General features: G+C 48.6%; 1 protein-coding gene across 4 annotated transcripts in view; it reads left to right on the top strand.

Moving 5' to 3' along the window:
* Nucleotides 1-764: 764 nt before the first annotated feature.
* DPYD (dihydropyrimidine dehydrogenase) overlaps nt 765-21,533 on the top strand; it is a 675,852-nt gene continuing 655,083 nt past the window's right edge. Inside the window, exon 1 of one of the 4 annotated variants that reach the window (XM_075936590.2) lies at nt 765-1,064. In XM_075936590.2, the coding sequence (XP_075792705.1) occupies nt 1,026-1,064 (39 nt within the window). In that variant the 5' untranslated portion in view covers nt 765-1,025. The remainder of the gene's footprint in view (nt 1,065-21,533) is intronic. The other 3 variants (XM_075936591.2, XM_075936588.2, XM_075936587.2) reach the window with 3 other exon arrangements.

Below are 21,533 nucleotides of genomic sequence, written 5' to 3'. Positions count from 1 at the left end.
GCAGGGCAGTCCCAGATGCCATGCTCAGGTGACCAGGCAACACGGTCCCTGCCATCCCAGACAGCTCCAAAGGTCTGGCAGCTGGGCAAGCAGGTGGCCCAGCCCCAAGCTTCCCAAACACACCTGGCCCCTAAACCTTTGCCCCCCCACCATCTCCACAGCCCCCTGCCCTGACTTCTGCATACCCTCACCCTGAGTCCCCCTCATTCTTCAGCCCTGCCTTGACTCTTGCACCCCCCCCCCCACTTTCCAACCCCTTGCACTGACTCCTGCACTTCCACATCCTTCAGTCCCTTACACTGAGCCTCCCTCTCTCCCCCGCCCCGTCCTGAGCGCCCCCACTCAATGCTACATGTGTAAATACTGTCCAGTGCAACCGCCTCCCCCAAGGGGGCGGTGGAAATTGCGATACAACAGCACCTGTAAGAAATGTGTTACTTTCACTCCCCCCCTCCCCCCAGGGAAATGCTGCTTAAAAGCTGGTGCCAGGACCGGCCCTTAGGGAACCTGTGAAGGGCTGGTCACTACTTCAGTGTCTGACTGCGGCGGGGTGTAGCCTTGCGGGTGCGAGAGCAGAGCGGAGAGAGGGCGCCTAAGGCCGGCGCACGCCGTTCCCTCGTCCACCTCATTTCTAGACACCGCCGCTACCTGCCAGTTTCCCTTGCCGTTTGGCAGGGACAACGGCCATTCTTCAGCACGAGGCCCGAGGGTTACACACTCCCCCCCCCCCCCGGCGCGGGGGCTGGAGGCGCGGAGAATTCCCCGCGAGGGAACTTGGCTCATTGGAGACAAGCGCAGGCGGCTGCAGGCGCGGACAGCGCGCGAGCGACTTTCTTTCCACTACTCTGCCTAGAAGCGCGGCTGCTGCCCCTCCCCCTTTGCTTCTTGGCCCGCAGCCCGGACCGCACGCCGGAGCCCGCAGCTGGGAGAGGGAGGGGCGCCCGCCCGCCCTCGGGGCGGTGCTGGGCTCGGCGCTGTTCCTCCCCCGCGCTGGCCAGGCGGGAGCCCCGCGGCCGGGTGACAGCATGGCTCGCGCGCTCAGCCGGGACCCGGTGGACATTGAGGTACTCGCGGGGGCGGGGCAGGGCCGAGCCCCTCGTCTCACCTGAGGCGGGGAGCGGGCGGTGCGTGCTGCACTGAAGGGTGGCGCCAAGGCCTGTATCCCCGCGCCCCGCTCGCCCGGGGACGGCGGGACTCAGCCCCACCTCTAGGCGTCCCGGAGCCTGAGCCGCACCTGTCTAGTAACTCGAGGTCCCTCCCTTTCCTCTGCTTCCCCTCGCCCCGGTAGGAACGCGGGTCGGTGAGGCGGCGGCAGCTCTGGGTCCCAGCCTAGAGCTCCCAAGCTGGGCAGCGTTCGCATGAGTGACCTTGGCAGAAGCGGAGTGTAGGGGGTGCCAAGGCTGGTGGAAACGGGCTGCCCAAGGCTTCCTGGCCATTGGGTGGTGCAGCGACACCTCCTCCCCCTGCCCAAAGGGAGGGCTGTCCTCAGGCGACCTTACCCAGACAGCAAGTGGGAAATTCAGGAGGGGGTGGGGGGTTATTAGGTGCTGGTATAAAACAAAGCCCCAAATATCAGGACTGTCCCTATAAAATCGGGACATTGGATCACCTACTCTCTTTCCATACCTGAGGGGTGGCAGGGCTGGGCATCTAAGCTGTGGCTCCTGGTGAAGGAAGCAAGATGTTTGGAAAAAGTAGTTGGAAATTCAGGAAGGCATTTTCACAGATCCTGTCTCTTCCCTTCCTTTCTTTTCTCCACTTCTCATCCTAGCCCCCTTCCAATTTTCTCTTTTTAGCTTTTGTTCTTCAACTTCAAATAAAAGGACAAACCATTCCAAATCGCCTTATGTAGTAAGCAACTTCCCCGTGGTCCTCAACTGAACTCTCTCCTTTGGAGACTAGAATCAGAAACACTTTCCCTTTCTTTCCTTCTCTTCTCTTTTGCATTGAAAACTTTTTAAAAAGTGCCCTATCTTTCCTTTCTGTCTTTATCTACAGGAGCCCAGGGTCTGAGGGACTGTGTAGGAAGCTCTTCAGTAAGACTAGAATCTTTGGATCACTCACTGCACTCTCCAGAATGCAGCCCAGTAGACCCAAAATACTCCTGAATCTGTGATAGTTCAGCAGGGAGACATGGACTCTCAAGCTTTTCTTCCTCCTTCCCTTCAGGGGACTGAACTGATCCATAGCTCCCATGGGGTGGTCAGTTGGTAGAAATAGGCCATGAGGTACAGAGTGAGTCTACAAGAGTGACTCCCATTCTGTAAATCTTTTTCCAGGACCTCCTCCGAAGCAAAAATGTCTCTGACTTGTTCATAGTTCAGTATGATTTGCTGTGGTGTGGATTGGTCTGGGAGCTTTGGATCTGGCTCAGAGTTTGACCTTCTGCCTCAATTCATAAACCGGGGATGGGGAACCTTTTGTGGGTGGAGGGCAACTGAACCACGGAAAAATCAGTTGGGGGCTGCACACAAGTGACATGGTCCACAACTGAACAGGAGAAAGACACTCTCAACATCTTCCTCCCATACCAGAGTCTAGCGGGGTTCTGCCTAGTAGATTTTGTGTGCTTCAGCCCTACAGTGGAGCGGGGGGAGGAGGGGCTGGAGCATCAGTGAGGGTCCAGTGGAACCTGAGTCTCGAGGGCCAGATCCAGGCAGGCCAGGGGCCGCATCCGGCCCCAGGCCTGAGGTTTCCGATTCCTGCCATAAACCTTGATTCTAGGATAAATGAAGTATAATGGGGCACTGTCAGTCTTCAGTTACATTTGTACAATCTCATAGATTTTAGCAGGGGGTTGCATGGGTGCAAATATAGGCTTTTTTTTTTTAACCCAGTAAACATGAAAAATGGTATTTGTAGATTCTAAGGTCAGGAAGGACCATTATGATCATCTAACCTGGACTTCTGTTAAAACTGGCCATAGAATCTTCCCCAGATAATTTGTAGAAAAACATCCAATCTTGATTTAAAATTTACCAGTGATGGAGAATCCACCAGAACTCATGATGAATTATTCCTGTGGTTATTTACGCTCACTGTTTAAAATAATAAAAAACACCCTTATTTCCAGTCTGAAGTTTCCAGTTTTTCTAAGTTTCTAACCCATCAGTTAAATATTTGTTCCCTGGGTAGGTACTTAGAGACTATGATCAAATAACCCCTTAACCTTATCTTTGCAAAGCAAAATACTGTAGATTGAACTCCTTGATTCTATAACTGTCATGTTTTCTAATCTTTTAATTAGTCTCATGGCTCTTCTCTCTCCAATATATCAATATTCTTCTTAAATTGTGGACACCAGAACTGTGTGGAGAATTTACTAAAGTATTCAGTAATCCCATTCTAATCTCAGGTTTTAAAATTTCACATTTTTCAGCGTGACATGCAGATTCACAGGCTCATATTTCAGGATTGAAAATATTGGTTGTGGAGGATATCACTGCAGGGCTCGTCAAAGGATCAGTAATAATATAGACTTCTCCAACTCCATCTCATTGATCCAGATCCACTGTTAGGTCTATTGGCTAGATGTTATCAAACAACAGTTCACAGAACTATTTGGAATGTGGCTTTTATGTTCGTTCTGTTTCCTAACTAAATTGATATTTGAGTCACAGTTCACTTCTACTGAGGCTATGGAGAGTCTCAGTAGAGGTGAAGCACTCAGCTATCCTGGACAATGAACAGTTGGAAGCAGTCATTCTAGGACATCATGGAAGCATATTACTATGCAATTGGAACTACCAATGCCAAAGCAGTCAATGAACTCTCCTTCAAAAGCACCAAAGTTTATTTGTATATTATAACAACAAAAAAGAAAATGTTGAATATTGTATAGTGCAGGCTTGGCAGTACTCTCTTTAATCACTCTCCTGATGAAACAACTTCCCATAGCTTGCATTTTGCAATCTGTTCTGAGAACTGTGATGCAGAAGTCAACCTTGAGGTCTTTAAATGGTCATCTGTTGATAATTCCACACCACAATGAATAATTGTGCTGGTGCATTTGGGAAGCTACTTTGAAAGAGATATGTGTCTATCTCACTTTAGCTGGTGTGCTTTTAATGTTTTTTATTAAGTAATCATTCAGATGAGTCAAGCAAGAAAGATAATCTCATTAACAAAATTAATTATTTGAGGGTTTGTCTAGACTACAGGGATTTTTGAAAAAAGTAGCCTTTTTTCGAAAAATCTTTACCTGCATCTAGACTGCCGCCATGTTCTGTCAACAGTAAATCAAAAGAACACATCAGTTTTGTCGACGGTGGTAAACCTCGTTTTATGAGGAATACTGCTATTTTCAACAGAGATCTGTCAAAAAAAAGTGTGTGTGTGAATGCGGGGAAATTTTTTTTTTTTTTTTTTTTAAACAAAGGCCTCCGGAAAGAAGCCCTCGTGGACGCTCCTGCCAGACCTTTCACCTCTATTGTTCCTGCCTGTAGCCATCTTTTAAAGGCACAGGCACCCAGGAGTAGCATTGTGGCAGCAAGCCAGATCCAACCAGGGCCCTGACTGCTTGGCTCTTGCTGGAAGGCCTACTCAGAGCCATATCCCAGGGGCAAGCCCCCTGAGAACTCCCTGGCCCTTCCAGGAACACATCCCTGCAGCAAGACAGGGGCATCAAACACCGGGAACCCTCCTGGTCTGGGCCTGAGATCAAAGCCCTCTTGGAGCTCTGGTCCTAGGAGGCGTCTCTTCAGACCCCGCAGTCCAGGAGGAGGACTGCAGACATTTATGGCAGAATGGCTGATGGCCTTGCCAAAAAAGGCCACCTTCCCCACTCACTAGACCAAGTCAGAGCCAAGGTGAAGGAGCTGCGGCAGGGCTATGTAGGGCCTGTGAGCGCAGCTCCCGCTCTGGGGAAACAGCACACTATTGTGCATACTATGAGGACCTGGACCGGAATCCTGGAGGCAGGGGAACCCCTGTCTCCAGAGAAGGTAGTGGAGTCTGGGATGGAGACTCCTGTGCAGCAGCAGACATAGCTCCAGGATGACACCCTAGAGGACCAGCAGCTCCAAGAGGAGGAGGACACAGGAGCATAGAGACGCTCACCCTGGATCTGGTCCCTGAGACATAGGAGGCCTCCCTGACAGCTTCAAATACCGGGGAGGGAACATCAGGTGAGTGCTGTGAGGGTCCAACATGCACAGGGCAGGGGAGGCGGGAGCAAAGTGGATGGTGCAATACTGTGACGTGTCATGCTGATCACAGCCTGGGGGGTCCCCACACATGGCCGACTGCAGGGAGGATGTGAGGCACCACCTGTTCCTGTAGACCGTGATGCCAGGTGCAGGCATGGGTTGGGGACCCTGGGATTGCCATGTAACTTCACGCCTCTCAGCAACCTGTGGGAAACCCAATTGTGGCCTGACACTTGCCTGTGCTGCTTGGCCATGCTGGGGGGGGAGAGGGGGGAAGCAGGATGGTGGCCTGCACACCTTCTGGGCTGCAGGGAGGCTGTGGCTGCTGGACAGGCCACACCACACCTTGCTGAGACCACATGAGAATCCCCTGACCCTACGACAGGCACTGACTGCTGAGAAGGAGGGAATGCCCTCTCAGGGAAAGTGTGAGCATGCATGAATGATGACTTTTCCCTCTTATCCTCCACAGCTGGACCAGCTATCCAGGAGGGGAGTGCCACACCTTTCCCACCACACAGATGGCTGCAGGGAACCCGTCGGCACTGGTGCATATACTTGGACCTGAAGCACTGGTGCATATACTTGGACATCTCGGTCCTGCAAGGGATGCCGGAGAGTATCACACAGAGGATGCAGACAGAGGCAGAGTGGCGCAGTCACTTGCTGGACCAATTTCAATTTGCACTGCTATCCGGGAGGTGATGGCCTTCCCCAGACCTGTGCCTGTTCCTGCTCCTACTGCTCAGTCTGCCCACAATTTCCCTTCTCCCCCCCCCCCCCCCGCTCCTCCTTCATCCCCTGCCATCCCAGACCCAGGTGCGGCCCCACCTCCTGCCCAGCCCTCTACTGTCCGAGTCTGCATGCACAGCTGTCTCCAAGCAGGCTCCCGCACATGAGGTGGCAGGAGCTCTTCATCGAGGTGGCACCCTCAGCCCTGAGCCTCCCTTCCCCCTTCTAGGCTTACATCCATTTCCCTCCTGTGAGAGTCAGTAAGGGAAGCACTTTACTTTGTTAATGAAAAGTTTATTTTTTCTTTATAAAACAGTTGTATAGGTTTTGTAACATACAACAGTGCAATAAACTGTAAGAATTTTGTCAAGCACACCTGTCTCTGTTCTCTGTGTGAATGTGTACAACATGGAGCAGGGATGGGGGCAAGGAGCACACCCACATTTGGAAGGCCCTGGGGAAACTCCTTGGACTCCTTGGGAGAATCTCTCCCTCAGGGCTTCCCGAATGCACAATCCCAAATGGTGGGCTTGGCAGATTGCAGCTGTCCAGGGCTGCTCAAAGTGCCTCCCCTCCACAGCAGCCTGTATCTCCCACCCTAGAAGGAAGGCCTCCCCTTTCCTCTCCACCACTTTTTACAGCTCACAACAGACAGCAACCACTTCGGGGATGTTGCGTTCCCCCTTGTCCAGCCAAGTGAGCAGGCATCTAAACCTGCCCTTCATACGGCCAAAGATGCACTGTATGTGGAAGCGAGCTCAATTCAGGTGGGAGTTAAACAGTTCCCTGCTCTCATCCAGGTGTCTAGTGAACAGCTTCATGAGCCAGGGCATAAGGGGGTAAACCACGTCGGCCACAATGCACATATGCATCTTCACATCCCCCAGTGCAAAATTTCACTCCGGAAAGAATCTTCCAGTCTGCAGCCTGAGGTACAAGTATGGGTTCCGGAAGATGCGGTCATCGTGTGCCCAGCCAGACCACCCGGCACAAATGTCTGTGAATTGTCCCCGGTGGTTGACCAGGGCCTGTAGCACCATGGAAAAGTAGCCCTTTCTATTAATATACTGGGCTGCTCAGTGGGGTGGTGCACAAAGTAGGATGTGAGTCCCATCGAGTGCTCCACCGCAGTTCGGAAATCCTAGCCCTGCAAATCCAGCCACAGTGGTATCCAGGTCTCTGAGGTGGACAGTCCTTTTAAGCAGCTCTGAATTGATGGCTATCACCACCTGCAGAAAGGGACAAATAGGAACACACACAACAGGACATTATAGGAGTTGCGAGAGCTGAGGAGAGGTGATCCCCCACCCTTCCCCAACCCTAAGAGCCCCCCCTCAGGCAACCGTTCCTTCCCCCCCCCCCCCTCCCCGCAGCATGGCAGGGTGAGGCCAGGAGGGCTTCTACCACTCCCACCCCATCCCCCGTTCCCTCTGCCAGATCCTGACCGTTCCCCTTATCAACCCCCCCCCCCCATGGACTGTCCCCAGAGAGTGACTTACCTCCATCAAGACGGCCCCAACAGTAATCCTCCCCATGCCAAACTGGTGTCCCAGCGAGCAGTAGCTGTTGAGGGTGGCCATCTTCAGAGGGCAATAGTGACCCGCTTCTCCAGCGGAATGGCGGGCCGCAAGTGGGTGTCCTGGCATTTTAGGGCAGGGATGAGTTAGGCACACAGCTCCTGGAAGGTGAACTTCCGCATATGGAAGTTTCGAAGCCAAGCCTCATTGTCCCACTGCTCCCTAACAAGATGATCCCACCAGTCTGTACTGGTGTCCAGCCTCCAAACTCACCTCTCCAGGAATAAGTTAGGTAGCAAGGGCAGTGGGGCTGCAGCCTGAGTGAAGGGCTCAAAGCTGGGCTCTGAATTCAGCTCTGCCATGAACATGATGATGGTCTCATGAACATGCAGCAGAACTTCCAGTGTGGGACCATCACCTGCACAGGGGCAGTTTCGGCTCCATGGCAAAAAAACAATTGAAAGCAAAAAAAAACAACCAGGAAACAAAATGCTGTGGTGTCCCAGATAGCAGGGCACTCAAAGCAAGCAGGGAAGCCAGCAGCAGGAGAAGAGCAACGGCTGTTCAGGAGGATCCCTTAAAGCATGCGTCTCTGCAAAGAGCATGCTGCAGGACCTGGAAGTAAAGGCTGCCCCCATGCCCTGGCAGAAGTGCTTCCAGGTGTTCTTTTTTCAACAGAGTGTCCAGGCAATCTGGACACTTTTTTTCGATCCACTTAGTGCAATCTAGACGCTCATTTTCGAAAAAAATGTGTAGTCTAGATGTACCCAGAGTGTCTTGATCAGTTGAAATCCCATAAGAAATTTACATTACAGGTCCAATGTGGCCTCTCCTCACCTCCTCCCTTGTATTAAGTGTCCCATAAAAGAGGCATGTTTCAAATTTTAGGGTTCAAACTCCCTGGGAACAAAGAAATGTATGGTTGGTAACTGCATTATAAGTCTATTATCAGGGTCAACTCTAGACCAAATGGTGCCCCAAGCAATGAGCATCTTAGGCACTTCTTCCACCTCTTGTCAAACTTGGAATACTTTATTTTCTATTGAATATACAGCTCATTTCCCAACTCTGATGCATGATTTTCATGCACGATTTAGCCCTTTCATATAAGACAATAAATTTGCATGCTAGGATCTGTAAATCTGTATTTTATTCATGCCATATGTAAGAATTAAAAACAAAAAACCCTTTCCTCTATGGCTATAGATTCTTCTTAATTTTAGAATAACTGAAATGTACGGATATCAAGAAATTGAATTGTTCTGAAATACTTCTTTTGCCATTCTTAAGAAGTAACAGTATTTCTTATTGTTGTGTGGATAATGCTTTGATCGATATTGTTGGTGTCTTATTAAATATGTCTTTTATTAGTAACTACTTACATTCTTCAAGTCTTAAATACAAATAGACTTTTATAATTACATAATAAAACAAGGTTCGCAACGTAACAGATGTTGCTCTTCACATCAGTTTATCCTTGTATCTCACTGCCTGATGACACCCTGCCCCTTATACACCTATGAGGGTATGACTGACAAGATTCTAAGTTTGAGGAAAATGTAGTTATCAAAATCTGGAAGGTTCCATGACATTCTACAGGATCGTCCTCCCTGGTTTAGTATCTTCAGGACCTGAGTAGTCCCAAAGCAGGGAATTTGCCAGACCAAGGGAGGTCAAGGCTCCTCCTGATTGTCCGCCCTCCTCCTGGGTGCCAGTCTTGGTCACTGAATTCTGCTCCTGGCAAACTGGCAATGCTGTCGCCAGCCCACACGAGACTGCATTCTCCACCATGTTTGTCCTGCTTGCCACCGGCCCAGTCAGGGCTGTGCTCCCCACTACCAGTCCTGGCTGCGGCTGTTCTTCTGACTGGGTTGTTCAGGGCTCTTTTGTCCAGCAATAACCATGATCCTGCCAGATCACAGATGTTGCCAGTCCAGAGATTTCTGGATTTCAGAGTTTCAAGCTATACAAAAGTCCAGGACATTCTAGAAGGTTTGTGAACAATGAATCCCCATATGGAATATATACCTGAAAAACGTAACTTCTACCATTTTATTTTCCCTTCTGTTCCCCACACGTAGTAAAAAGCACAAACAACTCAACTTTCTCTTCGGAGTCAAATTTGGTTGTGATTCTGTCCAGAAGGGAGAGAAAAGGGCATTCAACAAGGCTTTCCTTCCTAGTTCATGTCTGCTCTCTACTTTTTGAATCCAGGCTTTGGAGTGGTGATTCCTGGTTGGAAGATGAGGTGAATTCCTAGAATACTTTCACTTCTGTTTCCTAATATCCATGCTGATGTCTGACTGCTGTGAATGAACGGAAAGATCTGAAGGATTAAAACTCTGATTTGACCATGCGTTACAGTGACTACCTAGGAATTATTTGCTTGTGTACTCATGTGACCTTTTGATACTTGCATATGAAATTCTGCACATTATTAGCACTGAAACAGTCTCAAACATCCTTTTGTTTAGTTTCTTCAGCCAGAGATGATAAGTATGTAATGGATTTCTTTTCCCCATAACTCTTTTTTTAATTTAGTATACATGTAATCTATTATTGGCTTCATTTGTCCTACTGTTAATACTAATACTTTTGCCTAATATGCACAGGCCAGTAATAAGTGCACTGTGGAGCTTTGCAGGATACTTAATTTACAGCAGACATGTTCCTCCTGGAACTGTTCTCCTTCAGGGTTGCAGTATATGCTGGTTTTTTGAAGGCTGGTGTGTAGGGGAAATAAGATCATGGATCAGCAGAGGGAACACTTAGTGCACTCAGAAGTCAATAACTACAGTCATGACTTGCTCTATTATAGAGAGAAGGAGGGATGTTTCTTGTCTCATGCTGCTCCTCCTTGTGTGTGCACTAAACAAAGTGCTCCTCATCTCTTAGTTCAGTGGTGGGCCACAACTGGCCAACAGGCAGGATGCAATTCACTAGGGTTAGTCCATGGCAGGCTGCCAGCACTATATTTACCTGTGCCTCTGCAGGTATGGTTGCTTGAAGCTCCTGTTAGCTGTGGATCACCATTCCCAGCCAATAGGAGCTACAATGGGAAGTGGTATGGACTGGGACATTGCTTCCCACAGCTTCCATTGGCCAGAAATGGTCAACCGCAACCAACGGAGCTGAAAGTGGCTGTACCTGCGGAGACACAGGTAAATAAAACTCCAGTGACTCTGCCCATGGCTATCCCTGGCAAACTGTGTCTGGTTTATTGCCCACCTTGTCTTAGTTGCTTTCTAGAGCCTGATATATGCATTACAAAGAAGCAGAGCAGCTGAGTTGGCAGAAGTTGTGCTCATCTCTGGTGCTGTGTGTGTACTAGGCACTGCAAAAGCGTGGTCCATGAAAGAGTCCAAAAGATTTCACTTTGTAGGTCCACAGCTGCCAGAGCACTGGCGGGATAAAAGGGACATTAAAGAAAAGGGATCATTTAAAAGCAAAGCGCTGTAGTACGTCCTCCTTTATGAGGGAGAGAGACCAAATGTTGCGAGACAGGGGCATAGTGTGAAAATAGAGGAAAGCTGGATTAAGATAATGCAAAAGGGAGATCTGTTGTTCTGAATCCCCCTTTCTTGCTCTTAAAAATATGGCAAAGATTATGTGAATAAATTAATGCAATTGGCCACCTTTGATCTAGACAGATTTCTTTTTTATTCCAAAAAGCTTCTTTGTTGCAGCTTCTCTGAATGTTTAAAATACCTGCTATTTGCTTGAAGATGTATGGTAAAATACTACTTTAATTTGTAGTGTTGTTTTGATGTTATGGCTTCAAATTACTTGTCGTTCTGAGCACTGAATAGACAGGGAACACTGTTCCTATATAATTAAGCATGTCTATTTAGGGTCATGTGATGAATGATCAGTAAGGAAATGAAATTTCCTGTTTACCCATTTTGCTTTCTGGGTTCCCATTTAGAGGTGTTTTATTTTGTTTTTTAGTGTAGTAAACTCTTAGCTGAACAGAACAATAATTATAGTGTGATTACTAAAAGATCAGGCAAGATTATAGTCCACATTTGTTGTTTCTATTTTAAGGGGTTTTTTTTTAACCTCTGGTGGACTTTAGAGAGTAATTTAAAATTGTTGGAGGCCAAGGAATTCTATTTTAAAAATAAATAAAAATATTTAGTTCAGAGAAACAACAAATGGCAGGCCTGTTCAGAAAATCATAGAATCATAGAACTGGAAGAGACCTCAGCACCCTACCCAAGGCAGGACCAATCCAACTAAATCAACCCAGCCAGGGCTTTGTCAAGCCGAGACTTAAAAACCTCTAGGGATGGAGATTTAGGTAACCCATTCCAATGCTTCACCGCCCTCCTAGTGAAATAGTTTTTCCTAATAGCCAACCTAGACCTTTCCCACTATAACTTGAAACCATTGCTCCTTGTTCTTCCATCCATCACTCCTAAGAACAGCCTCTCTCCATCCTCTTTGGAACCTCCTTTCAGGAAGTTGAAGGCTGCTATCAAATCCCCCCTCACTCTTCTCTTCTTCAGACTAAACAAACCCAAACCCCTCAGTATCTCCTCATAGGTCATGCGCTTTAGACCCATGATCATTTTGGTTGCCCTCCGCTGGATCCTCTCCAAGGCATCCACATTCTTTCTGTAGTGGGGGGGAGGGGGGGCAGAACTGGGCACAATACTCCAGATGTGGCCTCACCAGAGCCGAAAAAAGGGGAATAATCACTTCTCTGGATCTGCTGGCAATGCTTCTCCTAAAGCACCCCAATATGCCATTAGACTTCTTGGCTACAAGGGCACACTGTTGACTCATATCCAGTTTCTCATCCAGTGTAATCCCCATGTCCTTTTCTGCAGAACTGCTACTTAGCCATTCGGTCCCCAGCTTGTAACAATGCTTGGGATTCTTCTGTCCCATGTGCAGGACTCTACACTTGTCTTTGTTGAACCTCGTCAGATTTCTTTTGTCCCAATCCTCTAATCTGTCCAGGTCACTCTGGACCCTATCCTTGCCCTTCAATGTATCTACCTCTCTCCCTGTGGGTATGTCTACACTAGCCTCCTACTTTGAACTAGGGAGGCTAATGTAGGCATTCGAACTTGCAAATGAAGCCTGGGATTTAAATATCCCGAGCTTTATTTGTATGGTCCCATCCGGTCGCCATTTTTAAATGCCACTAGTCCGAACTAACTGCCCACGGCTATAACATACTTGTTACCTGTATCATAATATTCAGCGAAGGTGCAGATAGGTTTGTAATGACTTATCATTAAAAAGTTAATATTTTATTAATATAATTTTTGCATTAATATGGAGGCCTCATATCTTCCAAAAATAATTCTACTGTACATCTGATAAGTTTGTTTTTCACCTTAAAATAAGACAACTACCATGTTGACAAAATAACTCACTTTGTCAACTATACCAGAAGAAGGCCCCAATCCTGCAAACATGCCCATGTTTCAAAAGCATGTACATGAGTATTTGCAGTATTAGGGCCTTTACTTCCCAGAAACATGTCAATAAAATGATGTCCCAGACACTAGGCTGAAGCTTTGAATGACTGGAAGGATGGGAAATCCCTTAATTGGGGGCATACTCTATCCTCTCTTTCTCTCTTTTTATTTTATGTATGCAACTTTTGTTGACAACTGTGTGTCATGGTGACTTCCCATGTTTTATGAAGTTTGGCTCATGACTACAAATATGCATAACTCAAAGAAGCTTTAAACAAAATACCTCGTGTAACCTATCGATTTTAATGTTACAATCTGCTGATATGTATATCCTATTTCGATGCATGTATCATTCTTGTATGTAAAGTAAGAAACATGGATTATGACAAAGTTTATAGTTGTAAGTGTGCTAAAGAGAGCCATTAGTGATGTTCAGAAGCCTTAATGACTGGGTAATCAACTTAGGGACTTGTAAACTGCCTTGTTTGTCCTGTAAGTTCAAAGATGATTGGACTAGCAAGACATATGACCATAGTACCTGGTACTGGAATTCCATTTTTACGCAGGTAATTTTCCATGGAAGGTAGAATGTAAAACAAAAGATTCTCACCCTGGGGAGAAGACTATTTAAGCAATGGGAAGTTATCAGGTCTTTGTCTTCAGCTGGTCTGGAAAATCTTGGAAGGATACAAAGGGTTGGGGACCCAGGTCAAGATAAAAAAGATAATCTTTAGGTTGGAGACTATGCCAAGAACAGTTATTTAGGGTAAAAATCTGTTTGTGATAAGTTGTTTTAATTGAATCGGTACTAGCTATGCATTTTCTTGTCCTTTTAACTTACTAACTTACTTTGATCTGTACATTTTGCAATCATATTAATCCTACTGTTTGTATTTAATAAAAACACTTTTGTTTACTATCAGACCCAGTGCAAATAATTATTACCATAGGGGAGGGAGACATGAGCATATCCTTCTTTCATTGATAAAGAGGGAGAACATCATAGAATCATAGAATACTAGGACTGGAAGGGACCTTAAGAGGTCATCGAATCCAGTCCCCTGCTCTCATGGCAAGACCAAATACTGTCTAGACCATCCCTGATAGACATATATCTAACCTACTCTTAAATATCTCCAGAGATGGGGATTCCACAACCTCCCTGGGCAATTTATTCCAGTGTTTGACTACTCTGACAGTTAGGAACTTTTTCCTAATGTCCAACCTAAACCTCCCTTGCTGCAGTTTAAGCCCATTGCTTCTTGTTCTATCCTCAGAGGCCAAGATGAACAAGTTTTCTCCCTCCTCCTTATGACACCCTTTTAGATACCCGAAAACTGCTATCATGTCCCCCCTCAATCTTCTCTTTTCTAAACTAAACAAACCCAATTCTTTCAGCTTTTCTTCATAGGTCATGTTCTCTAGACCTTTAATCATTCTTGTTGCTCTTCTCTGGACCCTCTCCAATTTCTCCACATCCTTCTTGAACTGCGGTGCCCAGAACTGGACACAATACTCCAACTGAGGCCTAACCAGTGCAGAGTAGAGCAGAAGAATGACTTCTCGTGTCTTGCTCACAACACACCTGTTAATGCATCTGTGATGGGACAGACCGCCTCTGCCCCGCCGAGGCAGGTCCACCCCGCACTGACCTGGCAGTCACCCTCGTACTCCTAGGGATACACCGGGAGGCGCAGAGGCTTTGTCCACCGTGCACGGCCACGGCGACCCAGCGGAGCAGCGGGGGCAGGGTTAGCCACATGAGCGTAACGCATCAGCAAGATGCGCCGGCGGGTGACGTCGGCATGGCGAGGGGGGTGCACCCACGTCAGCAGGGTCAGCGGGTGATGACAGGAGGGCGGGAGGGTTTAAAAGGAGGCTACCGGGCAAGCAAAAGGGGAGGAGAAAAACCCCGGCAGGGAGAGGTAGGGCGTGAGCTCCAAGGGAGACAGAGGAGGACTCTTCTGAAAGGGGGAGAGAGGAAGGGAGAGGAGGCGGACCGAGGGGTAGGAAGCAGCCCAGGGCGGAGCCTGGAATTGCGGACGGTGAGCTGGCAAGTTGCGGGCTAGGACCCCCGCCGGCTGGCCGGGTTCGGTCGAACCTGTCCTTAGGGCCCTTGGCTGGGGCCCGTGAAAGAGGGAAGGCCTGGGCCCCCCTAGCCTGTGGCCACCCATCAACGGAGGCGTCACTGGGACCGAGACTGAGGGTACTTGTGACTCCAGTGCAGGGGAGACCCTAGGACTAGCCCGACCTCTTTGGGGGCGGCAGGACAGTGAGTGGCGGGCCAAACATGCATGGAACTGGCACCGGGGAGGCTCCTCACTCCAACAGCATCCCAGAATCATGTTTGCTTTTTTTTCAACAGCATCACACTGCTGACTCATATTCAGCTTGTGGTCCACTATAACCCCTAGAGCCCTTTCTGCCGTACTTCTTCCTAGACAGTCGCTTCCCATTCTGCATGTGTGAAACTGATTGTTGCTTCCTAAGTAGAGCACTTTTCATTTGTCTTTATTAAACTTCATCCTGTTTACCTCAGACCATTTCTCCAGTTTGTCCAGATCATTTTGAATTATGCCCTATCCTCCAGAGCAGTCACAACCCCTCTCAGCTTGGTATCATCTGCAAACTTAATAAGCATACTTTCTATGCCAATATCTAAATCGTTGATGAAGATATTGAACAGAGCAGGTCCCAAAACAGGCTCCTGCGGAACCCCACTTGTTATACCTTTCCAGCAGGATTGTGAACCATTAATAACTACTCTCTGAGGGTATGTCTACACTACAGCACTATTTTGAATTAACTTATTTTGAATCAGTTAATTCGAAATAAGCTAATTCAAAAGAATGCATCTAGACACAAAAACTAATTTGAAATAGCATTTTCCTATTTCGAAATAGCACGTCCACACTGATTGGACACTGGATCGCATTTAAGGGCAGCTGAAACTGGTTGGGCAGGGCATCAGGTCAGTAGTTGCTTTGTGTGGCTGCTGTCTGAGGCTATCTGAGGCTAGTGCTTAAAGGGACCCCCCAGGACAGCCAGTTCTCAGCTTTCGTGCTTGCTTGCCTACCTTACTGAGGGACAGCAAAGTGTTTTCCTCTCCGCCTGCTTTGGTCGCTCTCATTTGGGACACGCTGCACTCGACACCATGGAGCCGGAGCTGCCCCTGGGCACTCTGGTGCTCATGTTGAACGTCTTACTGCAAACCTGGCAGCAATTGCTGGAGGCTGCCTGGCACCTTCTGCTGCAGGCCCTTCCCCTACCCCCTCTGGGGGCCCTGGAGGAGCGGCGCCTGGACGCCAGCGTACCTCGCCACATGTGGCGTCTGGACACCAGCAGCGACTGGTAGGACCACATCATTCTGGAGCACTGGAGAGACCAACAGTGGACCCAGAACTTCAGGATGAAGAAGGACACCTTCCTGGAGCTCTGCGAGTGGCTCACCACTGCTTTGCGGTGATGGGACACACGCATGAGGCCCACTATTCCCCTCTACAAGCAGATGGCCATCGCCCTCTGGAAGCTCTCCATGCCGGATAGCTACCGATCCGTTGGCAACCAGTTTGGTATGGAAAGATCCACCGTCGGAGCGATGCTCATGCAGGTATGGCACTCACTGGCCACTGGGCCAGGAGGAGAGGCTGAAAGGAGAAAATGGGCTGCTCCAGGGAAACCGGAGGGGAGGTGGTGTAAGTGCCCTCCCTGGGAGGTTTTGGTCTGTCCCGGCTGTGCTACAGACCTCCCGCGGTGGCCAGGATTGCATCGGGGGTTGCTCCCGGGATTTGGGCGTGGGGCAGTGGCAGGACACGAACATTCCCAGCCACCCTGGCACCCCAGTGACCCTCGGTTTTGTGTGTGTCTCTGCAGGTGGTCAAGGCCATCAACAGGGTGCTGTTCCACAGAGTCGTCCCCCTTACCGGCTTGGATGCGGTCATCCAGGGGTTTGGCGCCCTGGGCTTCCCCAACTGCGGGGGGGGGGGGGCAATTGACGGGATGCACATCCCCATCCGTGCCCCAGACCAGCAGTCCTCCCTCTACATCAACAGGAAGGGGTACTTCTCTATGATCCTGCAGGCCGTGTCTGACCACCGGGGCCTGTTCATGGACATCAATGTGGGCTGCTCTGGAAAGGCACACGACGCGCGGGTGCACCGCAACTCCTCCGTGTGCCAGAAGCTGCACGCCAGGACTTTCTTCCCTGACCACCACATCTGGGTCGGGGACGTGTGCCTGCTGAGGGATGGGGCCTACCCTCTACAGCCCTGGCTGATGGGGCCTACCCTCTACAGCCCTGGCTTTTCCGGAATAAGCTGCGAGCTGTCTACACTGGCCGCTTGCTTTTCCGGAAAAGCAATGACGATCTACTGTAAAATTGTCAGTGTTTTTCCGGAAAAACTATGCTGGTCCTGTTCGGGCAAAAGTCCTTTTCCGGAAAAACTGTTCTGGAAAAGGGCCAGTGTACACAGCACAGTAGTCTTTTCTGCAAAAAAGCCCCGATCGCTAAAATGACGATCGGGGCTTTTTTCCGGAAAAGCGCGTCTTCATTGGCCACGGACGCCTTTCCGGAAAAAGTGCTTTTCCGGAAAAGCAACCTGCCAATGTAGACGCGCTTTTTCCGGAAATACTTATAACGGAAAACTGTTCCGTTTTAAACATTTCCGGAAAAGGGTGCCAGTGTAGACGTAGGCCAAGTGTGTTCATTTTTAATATATAAGGCAACACCTCCTCCCTTTTTTCCCTGTCTGTCCTTCCTGAGCAAGGTGTACCCTTCCATACAAACATTCCAATCATGAGTATTATCCTACCAAGTTTCTGTGATGCCAACAATGTCATAATTATACTTATATATTAGCACTTTCAGTTCTTCCTGCTTATTACCCATACTTCTCGCATTTGTATATAGACATCTAAGATATTGATTTGACCTTGCCTCCCAGTTTTTCCTCCTTTCTCTCTGCCATTATAGCCTATGTGAACTTTCTTTGTGTAAAACTTTTACCCAGAGAAAGATGGATTCATTTGGGGGTTTGATTCCTTTTGAGGGTTGGTTTCCCGGTTTCCTGTGTTTTAGAACTGCATTCTCCCAGAGCTAAAGTGGTTCAGTGTCTGCATTACTCTTCAGGGGCATGGTAACCTCAACTCTGTGCCTTGTTTGGGGGGGGGAACTAGAGAGTCTGGCCCAGCAGGTCAGGGTGGTGGGGAGCCCCAGAGAGCAAGATGTTGAGTGTCAGTGGCATAATTAGCAAACAGGGAACAATCCCCAAAAGTCTTCTGTAATCACACTTAGTAAACTGAGGTATATCTACACTGTACTAAACATGCAGTCTCTGAGCCAGGATCTGAGATGCTTCCTCACTCCCAGGGTCTCAAAGTCTGAGTTGTAACCTGAGCCCAAATATCTGCACTCCAATTTCATAGCCCCACAGCCCAACCTCTGTGAGCCTGGGCCAGCAGTAGCCATGCTTTTGTCCTGGTATAGATATATCTCCAGAGAGTTGTATGCACTCTAGGGGTATGTCTACACTACAGAGTTAGTTCGAACTAACGGACGTTAGTTCGAACTAACTTTCATAGGCGCTACACTAGCGCTCCGCTAGTTCGAACTTAATTCGAACTAGTGGAGCGCTTAGTTCGAACTAGGAAAACCTCATTTTACGAGGATTAAGCCTAGTTCGAACTAGCTAGTTCGAATTAAGGGGTATGTAGCCCCTTAATTCGAACTAGTGGGAGGCTAGCCCTCCCCAGCTTTCCCTGGTGGCCTTAAAGGGGCACGGGCTGGCTACAGTGCCCGTGCCAGGTGCAAGCCTGCCAGCACCCAGCCAGCAGACCCTGCACCTGGCACGGATCGAGCCACCCACCCGATGCCCCCCAGCCCTCCCCCTCTTCCCGGGACCAGGCTGGCGGCTGGTGGCTCCCGGCAGCTTGCCCGGGACCGCAAGAGGCGGGCACCCGCCTGGGCTAGTGCAGACATCGTGGACCTTGTCCACGATCTCCACACTAGGCACAGGAAAGTGGCCAGCTAGGGCAGGAGAGCTGCCAGCCTGGCCACCCAGGAGCAGGTGTGCATGAAAATCAAGGGGGTCCAGTGAGACCCCCGACCCTGAGCCCTGAGCTTACAATGGCCGTCCTGGGTCAGACCAAAGGTCCATCTAGCCCAGTATCCTGTCTACCGACAGTGGCCAACCCTAGGGACCCTGGAGGGGATGGACCGAAGACAGTGACCAAGCCATTTGTCTCGTGCCATCCCTCTCCAGCCTTCCACAAACCTTGCACAGGGACACCACTCCTACCCCCTTGCTAATACCACTCCATGGACCCAACCTCTATGACTTGATCTCATGTCCCTTTAAACTCTGTTCTAGTTGTAGCCTTCACAGCCTCCTGCAGCAAGGAGTTCCACAGGTTGACTCTTTGCTTTGTGAAGAACAACTTTCTGTTACTAGTTTGAAGCCTGCTACCCATTCCTTTCCTTTGGTGTCCTCTAGTCCTTCTTTATGTGAACTAATGAAGAATTTTTCTGTATGCACCCTCTCCACTCAACTCCTTCTTTAGAGACCTCTATCCTGTCCCCCCTCCGTCTCCTCTTTTCTAAGCTGAAAAGTCCCAGTCTCTTTAGCATCTCTTCATATGGGACCTGTTCCCAACCCCTGATCATTGTAGTTGCCCTCCCCTCTCCCAGCCTCTCTCTTCCCCTCTCCCACCTCCTTTTCCCAGTCTCCCCGTTTTGTTCAATAAAGACAGATTCTATTTTTGAACACAATTGTCCTTTATTTTGTACATCAAGAAGAGGGGCTAGGGAAGGGTAAGTGGAAGGAGGTGAGGGAGGAATGGGGTACGAGCCCCCGATGGGGAGGACTGGGCTGGCTCTGCGGGGTTCTGGGGGTGGAAGCTCTCCTGCAGCCCCCCAATTGCCCCCTCTCCCCAGATGGCAGCCTGCGGCAAGTGCAGCTGGTCTGATGGCCAAGTGCTGTGATGTGCCCAGTGTGGGCACTCCGGGCACTCCAAGCCAGGACTGGTTTGCAAGCGGGGCACCCCTGAGAACTGTCTGTCCGGGGTGGGGGTCGGGTCCCTTTAAGCGCAGCCCTCGGCTAGCCTGAGACAGCAGCTCCATGCTCTAAGTCCTCCTCTGATGCCCTGCCGGCACTACTTCCGGCCTTACTTCAGGGTCCACTTAATGTGGACATGCTAGTTCGAATTAGCAAAATGCTAATTCGAACCAGTTTTTAGTTCTAGACGCGTTAGTTCGAATTAGCTTAGTTCGAATTAACTAATTCGAACTAAGTTAGTTCGAATTAGCGCTGTAGTGTAGACGTACCCTAGGATCTTGTCTCCATTATAAATACAGTATTGCTAAGCCCAAATATTCAAAAATTGAGTTAGACATCACAAAATCATGAGGTTAAAAAAAAAAAACTTTTGGGTGCTTTTAACTTTTCTTTTGGTTTCTGATTGAGTTGCCAGGTGTCCGGTATTGACAGTCCGAAAGCCTCCTGTCTGGTAAAAAAATTCAGAAAATACCGGACACCTAAAATGTCCTGTATTTTCTGATTTTGTTTTCCCAGCCAGGAGGCAAAAATCCCGGGTGCTTACTGGGTTTCGCAGAGGAGCTGTCTGGCCCAGAGCAGGGAGACAAGATGGCGGAGAGCCACCGGCAGCTTGTTAGGGCCAAAAAGCCTCGAAAGCATTTCTTAAAGGGGCCGTGCTGTTTTTTTATATATTTTTTCTCAACATAATTTTTTTCCTGGTGGTTTTTTGTTTTTTGTTTTTCTTTGGGGGGGAGGGTGTGTTCGGTATTTTTGGTTAAACCATCTGGCAACCCTAGTTTCTGAGCCTTTAAAATACACTTCAGTCATAATTTTAAGCTTTTCTCTGCAACTAATGAGGTCTAGAAACTACTTTACTATTTTAACAAAATATGATTCAAGCCCTGTTGCATGTCTTCAGGAGTTGAGCTATATAGAAAATCCCAGAATATAATGAAACTTGTAAAAACGTCCTTACAACTGCAATACTGAACAGGGAATCTAGTTAAGGGACAACCATATTTAATTTTATAACCAGATTCTGCAACATAGTTATGTGCATATGCAATATAGACATAGCCTTCATTCATAAAGTGCCATATTTATACAGCTGATAAAGATCCATGGGAATGGTGAAAATTTGCACCCTGATAAGATCTCAATAGAACATCTGTTTAGTGTTCAATAAAGCATAAAGAATGGGGACTATGGTTTGCCAGGACCCAAGGGTGCATGCTCATCTCACTCCTTCCCCACAAACTAGTTTGCATGCATGTTTCAATGTTCAGTATATGCTGGCCAGAGGCACCTGCTGCTCTTCTACAAACAGGAAGCATTTTCTATTCTCCACCCACCTGTCCTGTGCCATCTTACCCCAAGACACAGAGCACTCAGGCACAAATGACACTTCTCTCCTTGTACCTCTGCTGAAAACGTTCATGAAGTCAGAGCTGAATTAATGATGACTGCAGACAAGCTGGATTAAATGTGCCCTGTTTGTTCTGACTATACTAACCCTTTGACAGTACAGAGTTCAAATCAAAAATGGCTTTCTCTTCCTCTCTGGTTGCCTAGCAACCTCCCTCCTCTTATTAGCATACAATTTCTATTCCTTTTTATTAGATCACTGCAGTGTTTTATGCTTTGTTGCCAGCCCAGCACTGCTCCCTGTGAGAA

This window comes from Pelodiscus sinensis, chromosome 9 (assembly GCF_052426305.1).
Source record: "Pelodiscus sinensis isolate ZL-2025 chromosome 9, ASM5242630v1, whole genome shotgun sequence".
NCBI lineage: Eukaryota > Metazoa > Chordata > Testudines > Trionychidae > Pelodiscus > Pelodiscus sinensis.
Note: the sequence above shows the minus strand (reverse complement) of the source record. Positions and strands in the feature narration are given on the sequence as shown.